General features: G+C 52.5%; 1 protein-coding gene across 1 annotated transcript in view; it reads right to left on the minus strand.

Annotated features, from left to right (window-relative positions):
- Positions 1-16,697, minus strand: part of ABL1 (ABL proto-oncogene 1, non-receptor tyrosine kinase) — a 28,114-nt gene extending 11,417 nt beyond the window's left edge. The window contains 7 exon segments of the mRNA XM_077284732.1: positions 312-396; positions 2,232-2,504; positions 5,894-6,189; positions 6,310-6,483; positions 16,059-16,175; positions 16,178-16,246; positions 16,249-16,697. Coding sequence (XP_077140847.1) covers positions 312-396; positions 2,232-2,504; positions 5,894-6,189; positions 6,310-6,483; positions 16,059-16,175; positions 16,178-16,246; positions 16,249-16,333 — 1,099 coding nt within the window. The 5' untranslated portion in view covers positions 16,334-16,697.
- Positions 16,698-23,633: the final 6,936 nt, after the last annotated feature.

The raw sequence follows: 23,633 nt of genomic DNA on the forward strand, positions 1-23,633 counted from the left end.
TAATGTATGTACACAGTGACTGCACCAGCAGAATAGTGAGTGCAGCTCTGGGGTATAATACAGGATGTAACTCAGGATCAGTACAGGATCATTAATGTTATGTATGTACACAGTGACTGCACCAGCAGAATAGTGAGTGCAGCTCTGAGGTATAATACAGGATGTAACTCGGGATCAGTACAGAGTAAGTAATGTAATGTATGTACACAGTGACTGCACCAGCAGAATAGTGAGTGCAGCTCTGAGGTATAATACAGGATGTGATGGTGATGAATGGATGGTGTGGATATGCAACTCATTGTGGTACATACCCAGCAGCTGAACCAGATTTGGATGCTTCACCTCCTTCATCACAGCAGCTTCCTTTAAGAACTCCTCCACTTCCATGGTGTCTTCCTAGAAGCAAAAAGTGGGAAGTGAGAAGAACCTGAGCTCCGCAAACATGATCGTCTCATCACCATGGTGACCAAATGGGATTATGATGGCTTTTTCATTTTGTGTGACCAAAGCTCATAAACTTTCTAATACACTTTGTTTGCAGACTCTGCATTCCAGTTATCTACTTACTGCCAGTGAATGATTTCCCCTCTGCTTGCTGTGAGTGAATGGAAACTCTGTGACCTTTCCCTGCTCACAAGAGTGCATGGTCGCTCTAAAACAGCAACCTGCTCCTGCCCAGTACAATGTGCCTTTCCATTCATTTACAGAAACCAGTTACATTTTCAAGCACTTCCAGCAAACAGATCTGCAATCAACATGGAGACACCGTAACACGTGAAGACGACTGATCTAATGGAGCGCTCAGCAGAGGAGACAAGCAGTGATCAGACTCCTCTAGAGGCCGCTGATCCTGGAGATCAGTTACATGACATATCGGGGCTGTGCTGCAGATTGTCAGAGGGGGCAAATAAAATAGACTGCAATCACAAAGTAAGATCTGTAAAGAGAATGCACAAAAAGCCCCCAAAACTGATGGATGAGGTGATGTACTGAAGTACTGCCAAGGCGAGGGAAAAGATCTGCGCTGGAAGGGGAGACCAGGGCGAGACTGGTGGCAGCCAATTTAGGATGTGAAGAATTTTAGGGTCTAAATTTTAGAGATTGTTTTTTAGGTCTGATTAAGTTTAGAGGTCAGCCCTGGGCTCCAAATTTATGTCAGGTGGCCAGTCTGGGGTTCAACTCGGTCAGGGGTCCCATTCATTTCAGGCGTCTGGTCCGCGGGCCCCATTCATTTCAGGGGTCCGGTCTGGAGTCCCATTCATTTCAGGGGTCCGATTCATTTCAGGGGTCCGGTCTGGAGTCCCATTCATTTCAGGGGTCCGATTCATTTCAGGTGTCTGGCCTGGGGTCCAACTCATTTCAGAGGTCTCATTCATTTCAGGGGTCTGGTCTGGAGTATGAATCATTTCAGGGGTCTGGTCTGGGGTCCGATTCGTTTCAGGGGTCTGGCCTGGGAACAGATTCGTTTCAAGGGTCTGGTCTGGGATTAGATTAGTTTGAAGGGTCTGGGGTCCGATTCATTTCAAGGGTCTGGTCTGGGATAAAAATCATTTCAAGGGTCTGGTCTGGGGCCCGATTCATTTCAAGGGTCTGGTCTGGGGCCCGATTCATTTCAAGGGTCTGGTCTGGGGTCCGATTCATTTCAAGGGTCTGGTCTGGGGTCCGATTCATTTCAAGGGTCTGGTCTGGAATAAAATTCATTTCAAGGGTCTGGTCTGGGGCCCGATTCATTTCAAGGGTCTGGTCTGGGGTCCGATTCATTTCAAGGGTCTGGTCTGGGGTCCGATTCATTTCAAGGGTCTGGTCTGGGGTCCCATTCATTTCAAGGGTCTGGTCTGGGGTCCCATTCATTTCAAGGGTCTGGTCTGGGGTCCCATTCATTTCAAGGGTCTGGTCTGGGGTCCCATTCTTTTCAAGGGTCTGGTCTGGGGTCCCATTCATTTCAAGGGTCTGGTCTGGGGCCCGATTCATTTCAAGGGTCTGGTCTGGGGCCCGATTCATTTCAAGGGTCTGGTCTGGGACCCGATTCATTTCAAGGGTCTGGGATCCGATTCATTTCAAGGGTCTGGGATCCGATTCATTTCAAGGGTCTGGGATCCGATTCATTTCAAGGGTCTGATTCATTTCAGGGGTCTTATTTACTTCAGGGGTCTGATTCATTTTAGAAGTCTGATTTACTTTAGGGGTCTGATTTGGGGTTTGATTCATTTCAGAGTTATCATGTGACTCACCTTCAGAGTCTTCACTGCCACGGTCAGGTTGTACTTCTTCCAGACGCCCTCGTAGACCTCTCCGTACTGCCCGCCACCAAGCTTGTGCTTCATAGTGATATCCGTCCTCTCGATCTCCCACTTGTCATAGTTGGGGGACACCCCGTAGATGGTGGGCTTGTTGCGCTTCGGAGCCGGGTAGTGCAGTGTGGTGATCAGTCCATCCGACACTGTGGAGTGGTGGTGCACGAGCTCGGCCAGTGTATTAAAGCGGCTATCTGAGGACACGTAGAGCTGCAGGAGGAAAAACAAGATTTTACAGATCTGGTCACATCCAGAGCTGCAGCAAACATGACTGATGCTCCCATCATGCAATGCTGTCTGCAGCACAGTGATACATCCACTGCACAGCAGTGCACACCCCACCAGCAGGGGGCAGCAGAGATGGAGCGCTCTGCAGAAGTGTAAATCCACATTGTAGGACTGATACCAGCAGATCCCACAAGACGGGCTCCATGCTCCTCCTATGTGTGCTGCTTGGGACCCTCCTTGCTGCAGTCACCAGGATGGTGACGTCGGACCCTCGCTTGTTTATTTTCCGCAGACTGCTCAGCATTACGGGCACAGTAATTAGGTTTGGGGCAGCTGCCAGGCGGTTCTTGCTTCCCTCCATGTGGCAGCCACCAGCTTTATAAATCTGCGAGGATTAACCCAATTTTACTGGTTTTCCTCCGGTCCCTGCCAAGCACAACAGTCCGATACCAGATGCCCACATACTGTACATATTTAACTCCGGCAGTGCCAGAAAGCCCTGGACCCCAAGTCTCCCGCAGCAGGACAGGATCAGGTCACAGCCGGGCCCTTTAGCACATAGTACGTAGTGCTCACAGTGAATGATCAGCATGACGTCCTCACCCCTCCTCCAGCCCTGGAGCCGGATGGACGGTTCCTCCAATTGTACAGCCCCGGTCTTGTGCACAAAGCCTTCTCACAGCCCAAGCTGCGAAAAAACGTAGGGGACCAAGAATGGAGTGGATTACGGCTGTATTATAATAGAGCAAAACTGAAGTATAAAGCAGAGGGGTTAGAGGGCATCTAGGCTCCTGAGGATACTCCCAACACACAATGCAGCTATGCTGGAGTCACGGATCACATAGAGCAACGCTGCAGTGTAAAGAAGCAGTCATGCTCCTGAGGATACTCCCAACACACAATGCAGCTATGCTGGAGTCACGGATCATATAGAGCAATGCTGCAGTGTAAAGAAGCAGTCATGCTCCTGAGGATACTCCCAACAGACAATGCAGCTATGCTGGGGTCACGGATCACATAGAGCAATGCTGCAGTGTAAAGAAGCAGTCATGCTCCTGAGGATACTCCCAACAGACAATGCAGCTATGCTGGAGTCACCGATCATATAGAGCAATGCTGCAGTGTAAAGAAGCAGTCATGCTCCTGAGGATACTCCCAACAGACAATGCAGCTATGCTGGAGTCACAGATCATAATAGAGCAAAGCTGCAGTGTAAAGAAGCAGTCATGCTCCTGAGGATACTCCCAACAGACAATGCAGCTATGCTGGAGTCACAGATCATATAGAGCAAAGCTGCAGTGTAAAGAAGCAGTCATGCTCCTGAGGATACTCCCAACAGACAATGCAGCTATGCTGGAGTCACGGATTACACAGAGCAAAGCTGAGGTGTAAAGAAGCAGTCATGCTCCTGAGGATACTCCCAACAGACAATGCAGCTATGCACAATGCAGCTATGCTGGAGTCACGAATTACATAGAGCAAAGCTGAGGTGTAAAGAAGCGTGTGCACGTTGATATCAAAGTTACAAGGTACTTCCTATGTCCGGACTTATATATTTTATCTTTTTTGTCTGATCTCCGGTTCAGCTGTGTTATAGCAGTACTCCATTCACGCTATACTATTGGGGCTACATTCATTCTTTTATGGCACAATGATGATTTTTTTATAGGACTCCTTTATCACAATTTGTTTACTGTGTGATATTACTCACAGCTTTGTTGCTTATCTTATGCACCTTTGGGACGTTTGTGTATTTACATAAACTTGCCCCTTCCCTCAATTGTTGCTGCGGCACTTACGCACTTTATATATTCCTTTGAAGTTGACATCTTGCTTTTCAGTGTTCCACCCTTTTTACCTTATTTTTTATATACAGTGCCTCTTCACATTTGTTTATATATATTTTTTTCACTTTTAAATGGCCTGAGATGATTTCTTTGTTTATATTTATTTATTTTTATTCCGGTCATATGATAGATATAAAATTATTATTTACTCTTTTATTGATTATTTGTACCTTTATTGTCATCTCGTGTTGCACATTTTTTATATAATTGGTGTATTAAATTTTAATATCATCATTATTTTTTGAATATATTTTTTTGCATATTGTTTTGCTATTGCCTTAATAAAGATATACTTATATGAATTCCTTGGTTGTATTTCTCTTCTTCCTTGGTTTCCGTCTCCTGGGTTGGTGCTGTTTCTTGTTATTTAGTGGTCTCCACTGTCCATTAAACCACACTCCATAAATCTATTTTTTCTATTTTTCATTTATTATCCTTATATGTATTAGTGTGGTTTAATTCTCTTTTTTTGTTCACAGATCATATAGAGCAAAGCTGCAGTGTAAAGAAGCAGTCATGCTCCTGAGGATACTCCCAACAGACAATGCAGCTATGCTGGAGTCACGGATTACACAGAGCAAAGCTGAGGTGTAAAGAAGCAGTCATGCTCCTGAGGATACTCCAAACAGACAATGCAGCTGTGCTGGAGTCACGAATTACATAGAGCAAAGCTGAGGTGTAAAGAAGCAGTCATGCTCCTGAGGATACTCCAAACAGACAATGCAGCTATGCTGGAGTCATGGATCGTATAGAGCAAAGCTGCAGTGTAAAGAGCCGGTCATGCTCCTGAGGATAGTCCCAACAGACAATGCAGCTGTGCTGGAGTCACAGATCATAATAGAGAAATGCTGCAGTGTAAAGAAGCAGTCATGCTCCTGAGGATACTCCCAACAGACAATGCAGCTATACTGGAGTCACGGATCACATAGAGCAAAGCTGCAGTGTAAAGAAGCAGTCATGCTCCTGAGGATACTCCAAACAGACAAGGCAGCTATGCTGGAGTCACGGATCGTTTAGAGCAAAGCTGCAGTGTAAAGAGCCGGTCATGCTCCTGAGGATAGTCCCAACAGACAATGCAGCTGCGCTGGAGTAACGGATCATATAGAGCAAAGCTGCAGTGTAAAGAAGCAGTCATGCTCCGGAGGATACTCCCAACAGACAATGCAGCTATGCTGGAGTCCCGGATCGTATAGAGCAATGCTGCAGTGTAAAGAAGCAGTCATGCTCCTGAGGATACTCCAACAGACAATGCAGCTATGCTGGAGTCCCGGATCGTATAGAGCAATGCTGCAGTGTAAAGAAGCAGTCATGCTCCTGAGGATACTCCCAACAGACAATGCAGCTATGCTGGAGTCCCGGATCGTATAGAGCAATGCTGCAGTGTAAAGAAGCAGTCATGCTCCAGAGGATACTCCAACAGACAATGCCTAATAGCTGTATCATAATATAACAGAGCATGGTTTTCTGACAACCCAAGGCAGGCCAAGACCTCAGTGTGTGCAGAGTTGTCAGCTGGGGTCTTACCTTGCCGTCAGATGCTGTATTGATCCGGTAGTGGTACACCCTGCCCTCGTATCGGAGGGATATGGACCTCTGCCCCGGGCTGCTCTCGCTCTCCCGCACCAGGAAGCTGCCGTTGATGCCGCTGCTCAGGAGGTATTCAGCTGCGTTGCGGGACACCGGCCCGTGGTACCAGGAGTGTTTCTCGGGGCTGTTGACCGGGGTGATGTAGTTACTGGGCACCCAGCCCTGGCCATTCTTGGTCTGAGCTTCGCACCACTCTCCATTGTGATTGTATCCGAGAACTCGAAGCTTCTCCCCTAATACAGAGAAAAGGTGTGAGTGCAGCTCTGGATGTGACTGGAGCAACTCGCAGAATGTCACATTTGGATGTATGCACGGTGGGGACGGAGTAGTGACAGGTCTCGGCCTGATCTTACCTTTTGTAATGCTGAGGGTATTGTCCCCACTGGCCACAAAGTCGTACAGTGCAACAAACAGATTGGGGTCATTCTCGCTCGGGCCGGACAGCAGGTTTTCCTTGGAGTTCCAGCGGGCGGCTTCACTCAGGCCTTGAGGCTCAAAATCGGAAACAATAGGTCGCTGTAAGGCTTCTGGGGAAGAGAAGAAAACACTGGTCATCAGTGAGAAGCCGGACATAATGTGCCAGCATATAGAATCTGAGACACAATCCCTGGAGATGGGATCTGACGAGGGGTCCATTGACAGCGACCACCTCACTATGGTCTTCTGATGGTCAGGGTGTAATCAGATCTTCAGGAAGTGACAGACAGAATAACCGTCACAGCAGCACAGAGGATATCAGGAGAGCCCTAGGTCTGCCCTAGCAGACCTGCACACTGCCCTCCTGATCTACTGAGGGTCTCCACTAAGCGAATCTCAGTCTGTCACCTCCCACAAGTTCAGCATTTTCTTTTTTGCTTAAATACTTTGTGCTGCTGGGAACCTTGTTTTCTCCTCTGTAACTCTCAGAATGTACCTCCCAATAGAACACCACACTCCTTTCCTTAGGTACTCTGTGCTGCTCAGTGGACCTTGCTACATCAAGGTCTTTCCTACTATCAGATGTGCAGAAATAGCAGAAAAGATTTCTCAGCAACACAGAGTATTTCAGGAGAGGAAAAGGATGCGTCACGTGAGAAGGGGATTGGGGAGAAGACGAAGTTCACAGACAGGCGAGGGAGTGGGGCCCCAAAGCAGAACAGAGCATCAGGTCAGGAGTGGTACAAATGCCAACACTATGACCCTGCAGCTCCGGGGCCCCACACTATGATCCTGCAGCTCCGGGGCCCCACACTATGATCCTGCAGCTCCGGGGCCCCACACTATGATCCTGCAGCTCCGGGGCCCCACACTATGATCCTGCAGCTCCGGGGCCCCACACTATGATCCTGCAGCTCCGGGGCCCCACACTATGATCCTGCAGCTCCGGGGCCCCACACTATGATCCTGCAGCTCCGGGGCCCCACACTATGATCCTGCAGCTCCGGGGCCCCACACTATGAGCCTGCAGCTCCGGGGCCCCACACTATGATCCTGCAGCTCCGGGGCCCCACACTATGATCCTGCAGCTCCGGGGCCCCACACTATGAGCCTGCAGCTCCGGGGCCCCACACTATGAGCCTGCAGCTCCGGGGCCCCACACTATGAGCCTGCAGCTCCGGGGCCCCACACTATGAGCCTGCAGCTCCGGGGCCCCACACTATGAGCCTGCAGCTCCGGGGCCCCACACTATGAGCCTGCAGCTCCGGGGCCCCACACTATGAGCCTGCAGCTCCGGGGCCCCACACTATGAGCCTGCAGCTCCGGGGCCCCACACTATGAGCCTGCAGCTCCGGGGCCCCACACTATGAGCCTGCAGCTCCGGGGCCCCACACTATGAGCCTGCAGCTCCGGGGCCCCACACTATGAGCCTGCAGCTCCGGGGCCCCACACTATGAGCCTGCAGCTCCGGGGCCCCACACTATGAGCCTGCAGCTCCGGGGCCCCACACTATGAGCCTGCAGCTCCGGGGCCCCACACTATGAGCCTGCAGCTCCGGGGCCCCACACTATGAGCCTGCAGCTCCGGGGCCCCACACTATGAGCCTGCAGCTCCGGGGCCCCACACTATGAGCCTGCAGCTCCGGGGCCCCACACTATGAGCCTGCAGCTCCGGGGCCCCACACTATGAGCCTGCAGCTCCGGGGCCCCACACTATGAGCCTGCAGCTCCGGGGCCCCACACTATGAGCCTGCAGCTCCGGGGCCCCACACTATGATCCTGCAGCTCCGGGGCCCCACACTATGATCCTGCAGCTCCGGGGCCCCACACTATGATCCTGCAGCTCCGGGGCCCCACACTATGATCCTGCAGCTCCGGGGCCCCACACTATGATCCTGCAGCTCCGGGGCCCCACACTATGATCCTGCAGCTCCGGGGCCCCACGCTATGATCCTGCAGCTCCGGGGCCCCACGCTATGATCCTGCAGCTCCGGGGCCCCACGCTATGATCCTGCAGCTCCGGGGCCCCACGCTATGATCCTGCAGCTCCGGGGCCCCACGCTATGATCCTGCAGCTCCGGGGCCCCACACTATGATCCTGCAGCTCCGGAGCCCCACACTATGGTCCTGCAGCTCCGGGGCCTCACGCTATGACCCTGCAGCTCCGGGGCCCCACACTATGATCCTGCAGCTCCGGGGCCTCACACTATGATCCTGCAGCTCCGGGGCCCCACACTATGATCCTGCAGCTCCGGGGTCCCACACTATGGCCCTGCAGCTCCAGTGCCCCACACTATGGCCCTGCAGCTCCAGTGCCCCACACTATGGCCCTGCAGCTCCAGTGCCCCACACTATGATCCTGCAGCTCCAGTGCCCCACACTATGGCCCTGCAGCTCCAGTGCCCCACACTATGGCCCTGCAGCTCCAGTGCCCCACACTATGGCCCTGCAGCTCCAGTGCCCCACACTATGAACCTGCAGCTCCAGTGCCCCACACTATGATCCTGCAGCTCCAGTGCCCCACACTATGATCCTGCAGCTCCAGTGCCCCACACTATGAACCTGCAGCTCCAGTGCCCCACACTATGAACCTGCAGCTCCAGGGCCCCACACTATGAACCTGCAGCTCCGGGGTCCCCACACTATGATCCTGCAGCTCCGGGGCCCCACACTATGACCCCCCGCAGCCATGGAACACCACACTATAACAACACAGCTACAACCCCCACCCACGCCACAGACACGGGCCCCACACTATGACAATGTAGTTATGAGCCACCACTCTATGGCCCCGCAACTACAGGGCCCCACACTATGACCCCATAGCTACAGGGCCCTATACTGTGACCTGCAGCCACGGAGCCCCACACTATGACCCTGCAGCCACGGGGCACCACACTATGACAACACAGCTACAGGGCCCCACACTATGACTCTGGAATACAGGGCCCCACACTATGACTCTGAAATAGAGGGCCCCACACTATGACTCTGAAATAGAGGGCCCCACACTATGACTCTGAAATAGAGGGCCCCACACTATGACTCTGAAATAGAGGGCCCCACACTATGACTCTGAAATAGAGGGCCCCACACTATGACTCTGAAATAGAGGGCCCCACACTATGACTCTGAAATAGAGGGCCCCACACTATGACTCTGAAATAGAGGGCCCCACACTATGACTCTGAAATAGAGGGCCCCACACTATGACTCTGAAATAGAGGGCCCCACACTATGACTCTGAAATAGAGGGCCCCACACTATGACTCTGAAATAGAGGGCCCCACACTATGACTCTGAAATAGAGGGCCCCACACTATGACTCTGAAATAGAGGGCCCCACACTATGACTCTGAAATAGAGGGCCCCACACTATGACTCTGAAATAGAGGGCCCCACACTATGACTCTGAAATAGAGGGCCCCACACTATGACTCTGAAATAGAGGGCCCCACACTATGACTCTGAAATAGAGGGCCCCACACTATGACTCTGAAATAGAGGGCCCCACACTATGACTCTGAAATAGAGGGCCCCACACTATGACTCTGAAATAGAGGGCCCCACACTATGACTCTGAAATAGAGGGCCCCACACTATGACTCTGAAATAGAGGGCCCCACACTATGACTCTGAAATAGAGGGCCCCACACTATGACTCTGAAATAGAGGGCCCCACACTATGACTCTGAAATAGAGGGCCCCACACTAGGACTCTGAAATAGAGGGCCCCACACTAGGACTCTGAAATAGAGGGCCCCACACTAGGACTCTGAAATAGAGGGCCCCACACTAGGACTCTGAAATAGAGGGCCCCACACTAGGACTCTGAAATAGAGGGCCCCACACTAGGACTCTGAAATAGAGGGCCCCACACTAGGACTCTGAAATAGAGGGCCCCACACTATGACTCTGAAATAGAGGGCCCCACACTATGACTCTGAAATAGAGGGCCCCACACTATGACTCTGAAATAGAGGGCCCCACACTATGACTCTGAAATAGAGGGCCCCACACTATGACTCTGAAATAGAGGGCCCCACACTATGACTCTGAAATAGAGGGCCCCACACTATGACTCTGAAATAGAGGGCCCCACACTATGACTCTGAAATAGAGGGCCCCACACTATGACTCTGAAATAGAGGGCCCCACACTATGACTCTGAAATAGAGGGCCCCACACTATGACTCTGAAATAGAGGGCCCCACACTATGACTCTGAAATAGAGGGCCCCACACTATGACTCTGAAATAGAGGGCCCCACACTATGACTCTGAAATAGAGGGCCCCACACTATGACTCTGAAATAGAGGGCCCCACACTATGACTCTGAAATAGAGGGCCCCACACTATGACTCTGAAATAGAGGGCCCCACACTATGACTCTGAAATAGAGGGCCCCACACTATGACTCTGAAATAGAGGGCCCCACACTATGACTCTGAAATAGAGGGCCCCACACTATGACTCTGAAATAGAGGGCCCCACACTATGACTCTGAAATAGAGGGCCCCACACTATGACTCTGAAATAGAGGGCCCCACACTATGACTCTGAAATAGAGGGCCCCACACTATGACTCTGAAATAGAGGGCCCCACACTATGACTCTGAAATAGAGGGCCCCACACTATGACTCTGAAATAGAGGGCCCCACACTATGACTCTGAAATAGAGGGCCCCACACTATGACTCTGAAATAGAGGGCCCCACACTATGACTCTGAAATAGAGGGCCCCACACTATGACTCTGAAATAGAGGGCCCCACACTATGACTCTGAAATAGAGGGCCCCACACTATGACTCTGAAATAGAGGGCCCCACACTATGACTCTGAAATAGAGGGCCCCACACTATGACTCTGAAATAGAGGGCCCCACACTATGACTCTGAAATAGAGGGCCCCACACTATGACTCTGAAATAGAGGGCCCCACACTATGACTCTGAAATAGAGGGCCCCACACTATGACTCTGAAATAGAGGGCCCCACACTATGACTCTGAAATAGAGGGCCCCACACTATGACTCTGAAATAGAGGGCCCCACACTATGACTCTGAAATAGAGGGCCCCACACTATGACTCTGAAATAGAGGGCCCCACACTATGACTCTGAAATAGAGGGCCCCACACTATGACTCTGAAATAGAGGGCCCCACACTATGACTCTGAAATAGAGGGCCCCACACTATGACTCTGAAATAGAGGGCCCCACACTATGACTCTGAAATAGAGGGCCCCACACTATGACTCTGAAATAGAGGGCCCCACACTATGACTCTGAAATAGAGGGCCCCACACTATGACTCTGAAATAGAGGGCCCCACACTATGACTCTGAAATAGAGGGCCCCACACTAGGACTCTGAAATAGAGGGCCCCACACTAGGACTCTGAAATAGAGGGCCCCACACTAGGACTCTGAAATAGAGGGCCCCACACTAGGACTCTGAAATAGAGGGCCCCACACTAGGACTCTGAAATAGAGGGCCCCACACTAGGACTCTGAAATAGAGGGCCCCACACTAGGACTCTGAAATAGAGGGCCCCACACTAGGACTCTGAAATAGAGGGCCCCACACTATGACTCTGAAATAGAGGGCCCCACACTATGACTCTGAAATAGAGGGCCCCACACTATGACTCTGAAATAGAGGGCCCCACACTATGACTCTGAAATAGAGGGCCCCACACTATGACTCTGAAATAGAGGGCCCCACACTATGACTCTGAAATAGAGGGCCCCACACTATGACTCTGAAATAGAGGGCCCCACACTATGACTCTGAAATAGAGGGCCCCACACTATGACTCTGAAATAGAGGGCCCCACACTATGACTCTGAAATAGAGGGCCCCACACTATGACTCTGAAATAGAGGGCCCCACACTATGACTCTGAAATAGAGGGCCCCACACTATGACTCTGAAATAGAGGGCCCCACACTATGACTCTGAAATAGAGGGCCCCACACTATGACTCTGAAATAGAGGGCCCCACACTATGACTCTGAAATAGAGGGCCCCACACTATGACTCTGAAATAGAGGGCCCCACACTATGACTCTGAAATAGAGGGCCCCACACTATGACTCTGAAATAGAGGGCCCCACACTATGACTCTGAAATAGAGGGCCCCACACTATGACTCTGAAATAGAGGGCCCCACACTATGACTCTGAAATAGAGGGCCCCACACTATGACTCTGAAATAGAGGGCCCCACACTATGACTCTGAAATAGAGGGCCCCACACTATGACTCTGAAATAGAGGGCCCCACACTATGACTCTGAAATAGAGGGCCCCACACTATGACTCTGAAATAGAGGGCCCCACACTATGACTCTGAAATAGAGGGCCCCACACTATGACTCTGAAATAGAGGGCCCCACACTATGACTCTGAAATAGAGGGCCCCACACTATGACTCTGAAATAGAGGGCCCCACACTATGACTCTGAAATAGAGGGCCCCACACTATGACTCTGAAATAGAGGGCCCCACACTATGACTCTGAAATAGAGGGCCCCACACTATGACTCTGAAATAGAGGGCCCCACACTATGACTCTGAAATAGAGGGCCCCACACTATGACTCTGAAATAGAGGGCCCCACACTATGACTCTGAAATAGAGGGCCCCACACTATGACTCTGAAATAGAGGGCCCCACACTATGACTCTGAAATAGAGGGCCCCACACTATGACTCTGAAATAGAGGGCCCCACACTATGACTCTGAAATAGAGGGCCCCACACTATGACTCTGAAATAGAGGGCCCCACACTATGACTCTGAAATAGAGGGCCCCACACTATGACTCTGAAATAGAGGGCCCCACACTATGACTCTGAAATAGAGGGCCCCACACTATGACTCTGAAATAGAGGGCCCCACACTATGACTCTGAAATAGAGGGCCCCACACTGACTCTGGAGCTATTGGGCCCAGAACTGCATTTTGGCGTTTGATTGGTCGGGAGACATCGCCTTGCAGACACATTGCATCAGGGAACCTGGCCATGGCAGGGTGCCAGACCCGATCACCAGCCTATGTGCCACTCTACCAGAGAGCATGTTGGGGAAGGGTTGCCGAAGAAGGGTCACACACCATGATGTGGCTGGAGGGAGATCACCCACTCAGGACTGATTCAACAGGAAGAAAGGAAATTCACTGCAGCCCCCTCCCCCCATACAGAACCGCACACGCTGCGCAGTAATAACAAGAGACGGCGGATCTGTGATTACGGCCTCACCGCGACTTACAAGTCCTAGGACTGCCATTTGACAAAATGTCTAACTGGCTGGAAAGCGAAGGTGACTACAATATGGCCGCCATCTATAGGCCCGTCACCTAAAAGGCAAATTTGTGGTAATGTAAAAGGCAGCAAACTTCTGCAAGAGCCGTGACCGGACTGCTCTGTACGCACTCAGTACTTCTTACAGCTGAGGGTCTGTCACAGCTGCATCCAGAGGGAACGTGCTCGGATAAGGTGTTATATGAGCATGCTCAGGTGCTAATTGTCTTCGGCTTGCTCAAAAACTATGTTCGAGTCCCCGCGGCTGCATGTCTCACGGCTGTTATATAGCCACAACACAAGAAGGGATTGCAAGACATGCAGCCGAAGACACTCTGTTTGCACCCGAGCATGCTCAGATAACATCCCCAGCACACACGCTCATCACTAATTAGGACGCAAAGAAAGAGCTGAAAATATATCCATCTTGTGTTGATACTACTACCCCCAGCATGCCAGCTCCCAGTTGCAGGTTTTTGTTTTTTTTATAGTGGTGCCGCCACAAGTGATACATTGCAACAAGCCGCTCATGTGTAGTCAGGACAGAATTCAAGCCTGTAACTATACACTGACAGCAAGCAGAGATCTTGGAAATGGAGAGGAACTACAAAGTGAAGAATTTTCCACTCCAAGGAACACAGGAAGGAACCGGTCAATGCCAAACTCCATCATCCCATCTGTAAACTACATGTACCATGATGCACTGCAAACCAACATGGAGGATGTGTCACATGCCTTTATAATAAAACATCATGAATTCTCCGAGCCGCTTCCTGGCGCGCTCCAGGCGAGATTTGTGTTTACAGTCATTTGTGGAAACATAAAGCAGCAAATTTATGTAAAAATCGTCTGAAAGCGGGAGGAGTGGCCGCAGAACTATGTGCATGGGAAAAACACACTTTTCCAACTTTTATAACTTTCTTATTGCTTAATACTTAAAAGGGAAACTATCCCTTTACTTGTTACTGGGGATACAATACATGTCACGTGGTCACGGCTCCTACAGGGGATGTCCCCCGGCTTTCCCAGACTCCTGAATGACAAATCTGACTATTTGGTGGCCGATGTTTGTATATAGCATGTGACATGCTAGGAAAGCAGGGTGACGACCAATATGGCTGCCACGCCTGCTTGTCACCCGGCTTTCCCTGGCCTCAGAATGATAAATCTGCCTTGCCACTTCCTCACTGCTTGCCAATCTGGACTCGGAGAGTAGGATGACAACCACTAACTCCACAACAGAAGTGGTCAGACAACTTTCCTTTAAGCCTGCCTAGGAACACAGCAGCAAGAGCTTAGCCGCTCAGAGTGCCAGAAAAACTGGGTGACCTGCTTAGCCGGGATGATACTGGTGGCCATATTCATGGTTATCCAGTACCTAGATGCTCTTAAAGGGACGGCACGTACTCGACAAGTTCCACAATTGGAGTTTACAAGATGTTGGTGGTTTCCTTCCGCTATCTTGTCATGTGATCTCGCCTTAAAGTGCTAGTACTTCGCTGTAATCTTGTGAGATTGTCGCGCCTGCTTGGATCTTAAGTGCCGTCTCCTCAGAGGAGTTAAACCCAATGGAAACTCCTGGGCCGCCGAGCGCTTCTGGACCGTACTCTAAGTGATGGCGTACTGAGACTTTACCATGTAAGGTGAGGTCCGCGGAGGACGCCCGCCTCTGCTCAAAGGTGGCGGAGAGTCACTACATGCCAGCGGATGGCCAATGCAGGGGCCCACACATTTAAAGGGCCGGTAACCCTAAAGCCCGAGGGCTCTGCAGAGGATGAGACCAGTTATATATATAGATGGAAATATCTCTGGGGCAGTGGCCTCCAACCTGCGGCAGCTGTCTGGGCATGCTGGGAGTTGTAGTGTTATAACAGCTGGAGTACCACAGGTTGCATCTCAGCACCACTGGAAGTATGCAACCTAAAGAATACTCCCATTCTTCCACTGAAATGGCTGATAACAGGGGACAATAGATTATTTTTGCCAGTTCCACAATAACTAGCCAACATGTTTGATAACAGGGAGCAGTAGCTTGCATCCACCTGAAGAGGCCCATAAGGCATTGGGTTTCTTTTCAGCTGAATGCAGCTTATTACTCGCTGGTATCAGCCCAGTAATGAGGGACAGCTGCTGTAGGTCACATCGCTGCATTTCTGGGACATTTACCCCCACATGTGACTGATCGCTGCCCTCCGCACTATTACAAGACGTGGACTTCAGTGTCACTGGCCCTTTAAAAGTAGACCCCCTTCCCCCGACAAGATTGTGCATTGTTTTGCCTGCGGAGATAGGAGGAGGGGGCAGCTGCCTGCCAGATCCGAGCTGGGGCCTAGGAGAGGGGCCCGAGAGCTGCGCTCCCCTCCTCCAGCCTCCCCGGGGCTCACCTTCCAGATAGCAGCTGGAGGACGACGACAGCCCCTTCTTGGATTTGCAGCCCACCAGCTTCAGGCAGATCTCCAGCATTTTTCGGTGCTGGACGCAGGATTTGCGGGGTCTTTTTTTCCTCCGGGGGCCGTTGACGACGATTTTTTCTCCCTCCAACATGCGAAAAAGTTCGGCGCGGGACAGGCCGGGCCGAGAGTCCGGGAGACAGGACGGCGTCGCCCCGCGCTGCGAATGGAGAACGACTCAGACCCTGCGAAGACTCCCTGAACTTCATGGATCCAAGGAGAAGTCCCCGAGCCAGGAAAGGAGCGGCGCAGACTCCGTGCGAGCGAGGGGCAGGAGGCGGGGGCTCCGGCGGCTGCGCCCCCAGTCTCACGGGGGTTCCTACACCGGGGCAGAAGCTCCTGTGCGGCGGCGGCGGCGGCTGGAAGTGCGGACCTCAGTCCATCCGGCGGCCTGTGCTGCTGCTGGGCAGGAGGCTGCTCACAAAGGGCCCCTCAGCCTCCAGTGATGACACACGGGGAACGCCCCCTTAACCCTCACCGACGCCCCGCCGCACCGGCACCAAGCTACGCCCAGGATAACGGCACCGAGCCCCGCCGCCTGCCCCGGCACCACACTGCGCCCAGGATAACGGCACCGAGCCCCGCCGCCTGCCCGGCACCACACTGCGCCCAGGATAACGGCACCGAGCCCCGTCACCACACTGTGCCCAGGATAACGGCACCAAGCCCCGCCGCCTGCCCGGCACCACACTGCACCCAGGATAACTGCACCGAGCCCCGCCGCCTGCCCCGGCACCACACTGAGCCCAGGATAACGGCACCGAGCCCCACCGCCTGCCCGGCACCACACTGCTCCGAGGATAACTGCACCGAGCCCCGCCGCCTGCCCGGCACCACACTGAGCCCAGGATAACGGCACCGAGCCCCACCGCCTGCCCGGCACCACACTGCTCCGAGGATAACGGCACCGAGCCCCACCGCCTGCCCGGCACCACACTGCTCCGAGGATAACGGCACCGAGCCCCACCGCCTGCCCGGCACCACACTGCGCCCAGGATAACTGCACCGAGCCCCGCCGCCTGCCCGGCACCACACTGAGCCCAGGATAACGGCACCGAGCCCCACCGCCTGCCCGGCACCACACTGCTCCGAGGATAACGGCACCGAGCCCCGCCGCCTGCCCGGCACCACACTGCGCCCAGGATAACGGCACCGAGCCCCGCCGCCTGCCCGGCACCACACTGCGCCCAGGATAACGGCACCGAGCCCCGCCGCCTGCCCGGCACCACACTGCGCCCAGGATAACGGCACCGAGCCCCGCCGCCTGCCCGGCACCACACTGCGCCCAGGATAACGGCACCGAGCCCCGCCGCCTGCCCGGCACCACACTGCGCCCAGGATAACGGCACCGAACCCCACCGCCTGCCCGGCACCACACCGAGCCCAGGATAACGGCTCCGAGCCCCGCCGCCTGCCCGGCACCACACTGCACCCAGGATAACGGCACCGAGCCCCGCCGCCTGCCCGGCACCACACTGCACCCAGGATAACGGCACCGAGCCCCGCCGCCTGCCTGGCACCACACTGCGCCCAGGATAACGGCACCGAGCCCCGCCGCCTGCCCGACACCACACTGCACCCAGGATAACGGCACCGAGCCCCGCCGCCTGCCCGGCACCACACTGCGCCCAGGATAACGGCACCGAGCCCCGCCGCCTGCCCGGCACCACACTGCGCCCAGGATAACGGCACCGAGCCCCGCCGCCTGCCCGGCACCACACTGCGCCCAGGATAACGTCACCGAGCCCCGCCGCCTGCCCGGCACCACACTGCGCCCAGGATAACGGCACTGAGCCCCGCCGCCTGCCCGGCACCACACCGTTCCCAGGATAACGGCACCGAGCCCCGCCGCCTGCCCGGCACCACACTGCACCCAGGATAACGGCACCGAGCCCCGCCGCCTGCCCGGCACCACACTGCACCCAGGATAACGGCACCGAGCCCCGCCGCCTGCCCGGCACCACACTGTGCCCAGGATAACTGCACCGAGCCCCGCCGCCTGCCCGGCACCACACTGCACCCAGGATAACGGCACTGAGCCCCGCCGCCTGCCCGGCACCACACTGCGCCCAGGATAACGGCACCGAGCCCCGCCGCCTGCCCGGCACCACACTGCACCCAGGATAACGGCACCCAGCCCCGCAGCCTGCCCCGAAAACCACACTAAGCCCAGGATAACTGCACCAAACCCTGCCCCGTCACCATGCTGCGCCCAGGATAATGGCACCAAGCCCCACCGCCTACCCCAGCACCAAGCTGCGCCCATGATAACGACATCAAGCCCCGTGCCGCCTGCCCCGGAACCATGCTGCGCCCAGCATTACGGCACCAAGCCCTGCAGCCTGCCCCGGCACTATACTGTGTCCAGGATAACCACCAAATCCTACATAACGGCACCACACTGAGCCCAGCATACGGCACCAAGCCCCAGCACCATGCTGCGCCCAGGATAACAGCACCAAGCTGGGCCCAGCATAAAAGCACCAAGCTGGGCCCAGGATAAAGGCACCAAGCCCCAACGACTGGCCCAGGATAACGGCACCAGCTGGGCCCAGCATAATAGTGCTATGCTGCACCCAGGATTAGAGACGCGCTGTACCCATTAACCGCATGCCTAACGACATAGTGCTGCCTCCATCTCCCCCCTGTAAGTTATGTAGGTAGAGAACTAGCCGTACCTACATAATGTACAGGGATGTAAGGCAGAGTATTATTGGTGCCTACATTATTTCATTATTTATAGAGCTAACAAGGAGACATCACTATCTATACATACATTAATTTACAGAGGCAGTATACAGTGCCTAAAAGTAGTATTCAACCCCCTGCAGATTTAGCAGGTTTAATAAGATGCAAATAAGTTAGAGACTTCAAACAAGAGCCGGATTTATTAACAGATGCATAAATCTTACAAACCAAAAAGTTTTGTTGCTCAGTTAAATTTTTATAAATTTTAAACATAAAAGTGTGGGTCAATTATTATTCAACCCCTAGGTTTAATATTTTGGGGAATAATCTTTGTTTGCAATGACAGCTAATAATCGTCTTTTATAAGACCTGATCAGGCCGGCACAGGTCTCTGGAGTTATCTTGGCCCACTCCTCCATGCAGATCTTCTCCAAGTTATCTAGGTTCTTTGGGTGTCTCATGTGGACTTTAATCTTGAGCTCCTTCCACAAGTTTTCAATTGGGTTAAGGTCAGGAGACTGACTAGGCCACTGCAACACCTTGATTTTTTGCCTCTTGAACCAGGCCTTGGTTTTCTTGGCTGTGTGCTTTGGGTTGTTGTCTTGTTGGAAGATGAAATGACGACCCATCTTAAGATCCTTGATGGAGGAGCGGAGGTTCTTGGCCAAAATCTCCAGGTAGGCCGTGCTATCCATCTTCCCATGGATGCGGACCAGATGGCCAGGCCCCTTGGCTGAGAAACAGCCCCACAGCATGACGCTGCCACCACCATGCTTGACTGTAGGGATGGTATTCTTGGGGTCGTATGCAGTACCATCCAGTCTCCAAACGTCACGTGTGTGGTTGGCACCAAAGATCTCGATCTTGGTCTCATCAGACCAGAGAACCTTGAACCAGTCAGTCTCAGAGTCCTCCAAGTGATCATGAGCAAACTGTAGACGAGCCTTGACATGACGCTTTGAAAGTAAAGGTACCTTACGGGCTCGTCTGGAACGGAGACCATTGCGGTGGAGTACGTTACTTATGGTATTGACTGAAACCAATGTCCCCACTGCCATGAGATCTTCCCGGAGCTCCTTCCTTGTTGTCCTTGGGTTAGCCTTGACTCTTCGGACAAGCCTGGCCTCGGCACGGGAGGAAACTTTCAAAGGCTGCCCAGGCCTTGGAAGGCTAAAGGCCCCGTCTCACATAGCGAGATCGCTAGCGAGATCGCTGCTGAGTCACAAGTTTTGTGACGCAACAGCGACCTCAGTAGCGATCTCGCTATGTGTGACACGTACCAGCGATCAGGCCCCTGCTGCGAGATCGCTGGTCGTGTCGGAATGGCCTGGACCTTTTTTTGGTCGTTGAGGTCCCGCTGACATCGCTGAATCGGTGTGTGTGACACCGATCCAGCGATGTCTTCACTGGTAACCAGGGTAAACATCGGGTTACTAAGCGCAGGGCCGCGCTTAGTAACCCGATGTTTACCCTGGTTACCAGCGTAAATGTAAAAAAAAACAAACAGTACATACCATCTGTTGCCCGTCAGGTCCCTTGGCGTCTGCTTCCTGCTCTGACTGAGCCGCCGTAAAGTGAGAGCACAGCAGTGACGTCACCGCTGCGCTCTGCTCTCACTGTACGGCGGCACACAGTCAGAGCGGGAAGCAGACGCCAAGGGACCTGACGGGCAACAGATGGTGAGTATGTACTGTTTTTTTTTTTTTTGTAACCAGGGTAAACATCGGGTTACTAAGCGCGGCCCTGCGCTTAGTAACCCGATGTTTACCCTGGTTACCCGGGTGCTGCAGGGGGACTTCGGCATCGTTGAAGACAGTTTCAACGATGCCGAAGTCGTTCCCCTGATCGTTGGTCGCTGGAGAGAGCTGTCTGTGTGACAGCGACCACACAGCAACACAACAGCGACGCTGCAGCGATCAGCATCGTTGTCTGTATCGCTGCAGCGTCGCTGTGTGTGACGGGGCCTTAACAGTAGTTCCATAAGCCTTCCACTTCCGGATGATGCTCCCAACAGTGGAGACAGGTAGGCCCAACTCCTTGGAAAGGGTTTTGTACCCCTTGCCAGCCTTGTGACCCTCCACGATCTTGTCTCTGATGGCCTTGGAATGCTCCTTTGTCTTTCCCATGTTGACCATGTATGAGTGCTGTTCACAAGTTTGGGTAGGGTCTTAAATAGTCAGAAAAGGCTGGAAAAGAAATAATTAATCCAAACGTGAAGCTCATTGTTCTTTGTGCCTGAACTACTTCTTAATACTTTAGGGGAACCAAACAGAATTCTGGTGGGTTGAGGAGTTGAATAATAAATGACCCTCTGAAAAGACTTTTCACAATTTAAAAAAAAAAAAAAATAAACAAAGAAATAACATTCTTTTTTGCTGCAGTGCATTTCACACTTCCAGGCTGATCTACAGTCCAAATCTCACAATGCCAAGTTAATTCCAAATGTGTAAACCTGCTAAATCTGCAGGGGGTTGAATACTACTTGTAGGCACTGTATGTAAATGGACAGATCGTCCCGTCTCCTGCTGTAAATGGCGCAGGCACAGATAGTATTTTCCCCCTTGTCTCTCCAATAAATGACATAGCTACAAATAATACATAGTCTCCTCCTTTAACTCATGTTGGTACTACCTCTCTGTAAATCAGGGGTGGGGAATCTTTTTTCTGCCAAGGGCCAATTGGATATTTGTACCATACTTTGGGGGATGGATAAATCGCGTGCTATCTCCGCACACAAGGTACGTTCTGACACTGGTGTCAGATCATCTTTGATTGCATGCACCTCAGCATTCAGTAGGGAACGCAGCATACGCGTGCTCACATAGGAGGGAGAAATTAATGGTCTGGCAGCCATCAAAATACAGCTGCTGCTGGCCCAAGCACTGCAGTGGTCCCCGGGAATCTGCCCATAGGCCGGATAAAAGGTCATCGAGGGCCGTAAACTGGCTGAGGTTCCCCACCCCTGCTGTAAGTGATGTGGGTACAGATAGTACTGCCTCCTTGTAAATATAGGTAAAAATAATACTGCCTCGCTGTCTCCAACTGTAAATGATGTTGGAACAGAGCGTATTGCCTCCTCGTCTTCCCCTGTTAATACTACTGTCTCCCGCTGTAAATCCTGCAGGCACAGATAGTACCATCTCCCTTTCTCACTCATACTACATATAGATTAATATCCTACATATACGGCACAGGATTGTTGGTGCATTTGAAATTAGAAGAAATATTCTCCCAAACTGTTGGCCCTTTGCCTCCCTGTAGAGATGAGCGGCGTCACTGCCATATTCGGGCCTCAGTCATCCTGAACGAGCAGTGGTGACATTGCGGGTGACAACTCTGGATCATGTACACAGCCCATGGGCGCCATTCCCATCATATTTTACTACAGCCGCCTTTTGGTCGTCTCTGACGGATGGAGGGCGGCGAGGTGAATCCGATCAGCGCGTCTCTGTTAAGAGCATTTATTTCCCATAAACAAGTGGCGCATCGACTTCTCTCGTTAACAGCGGCTGATGGTTTTATGGTAACAGCAATTTACTCTAAACTTTTAACCTCATTTTCACTCTCGCCGGTCGATGGTGAAACTGCAGAATCCATGATTACGCCGTAAAATGCGGGAGATGAGAAATCGAAATGAAGGAGCATCCACTGATAACACAAAGTGACGGCCCGGGGATTACGAGAGACCAGATGCTAGAGTGCCCATTGTACTGCCCCGGACAAGGAAGATGGTCTTAAGTCTTATATAAGGGCTGCACGCAGATTAAGGCTACTTTCACACTAGCGTTGTTTGCTGTCCGTCGCAATGCGTCGTTTTGGAGAAAAAATGCATCCTGCAAAGTTGCCCGCAGGATGCGTTTTTTCTCCATAGGCTTGCATTAGCGACGCATTGCGACGTATGGCCACACGTCGCATCCGTCGTGCGACGGATGCGTCGTGTTTTGGCGGACCGTCGGCGCAAAAAACGTTTTTTTTTGTGTCGTGTCCGCCATTTCCGACCGCGCATGCGCGGCCGGAACTCCGCCCCCTCCTCCCCGGACATTACAATGGGGCAGCGGATGCGTTGAAAAACTGCATCCGCTGCCCCCGTTGTGCAACATTAACACACTGTCCGTTGGTACTTCGGGCCGACGGCCCGTACCAACGGACTAGTGTGAAAGTAACCTTACAGTCACTATCCCTAGATTAGAAGGATTGCGGTTTACGGGTCATAGCTAAAAATCTTCAATAGCCCCTTTCTAGTTTTCTAAGGCTACAAGGAACCTGCAGACATTCTCGGGGAGCAACCCTAGCGGTGACTTGCACCGTTTGATCTTCTCCTCTGCAGATCTGTAACGTCTTGAAGCGCCTAGCTGCACTTTAACTCCAACTACTTGAAAAACTAATTAGGCACTTTATCGGGAACAAGAAGTGGCAGCTGAGGTTTTTCGCCATTAATGGTTATGCAGGCTTTTGCAATTTTTTAAAACTGACAAATGTATTGTTTTGTGTTTTTTTAAATCAAAGATGCCACCTTACAAATCTTTCCGTTTTGTGCCTGCAGCTCCTATGCAAAATTGTGCGTCCTTACAGATACAAAAAACAGGGGTAGGTGACCACACGGCTGCAACCATGAACACACACTATTCTTCGTAGGGGCTGAATTCACATGTTGCAAGCAGAACATGGCTGAAAAATGCACTGACATACTGTGCAATGTGCCATCGTTAAAGGGGTTGTCTGAGATGCTTGCTTGCAGGTTGGGAGGTGAGCAGCGCCAATGAAATGCCATCTACCATACCTGTTGGGATGAGTGCATTATCAGCAGGGGGACAACACCTT

The sequence above is a fragment of the Ranitomeya variabilis genome, chromosome 2, assembly GCF_051348905.1.
Source record: "Ranitomeya variabilis isolate aRanVar5 chromosome 2, aRanVar5.hap1, whole genome shotgun sequence".
Taxonomy (NCBI): domain Eukaryota; kingdom Metazoa; phylum Chordata; class Amphibia; order Anura; family Dendrobatidae; genus Ranitomeya; species Ranitomeya variabilis.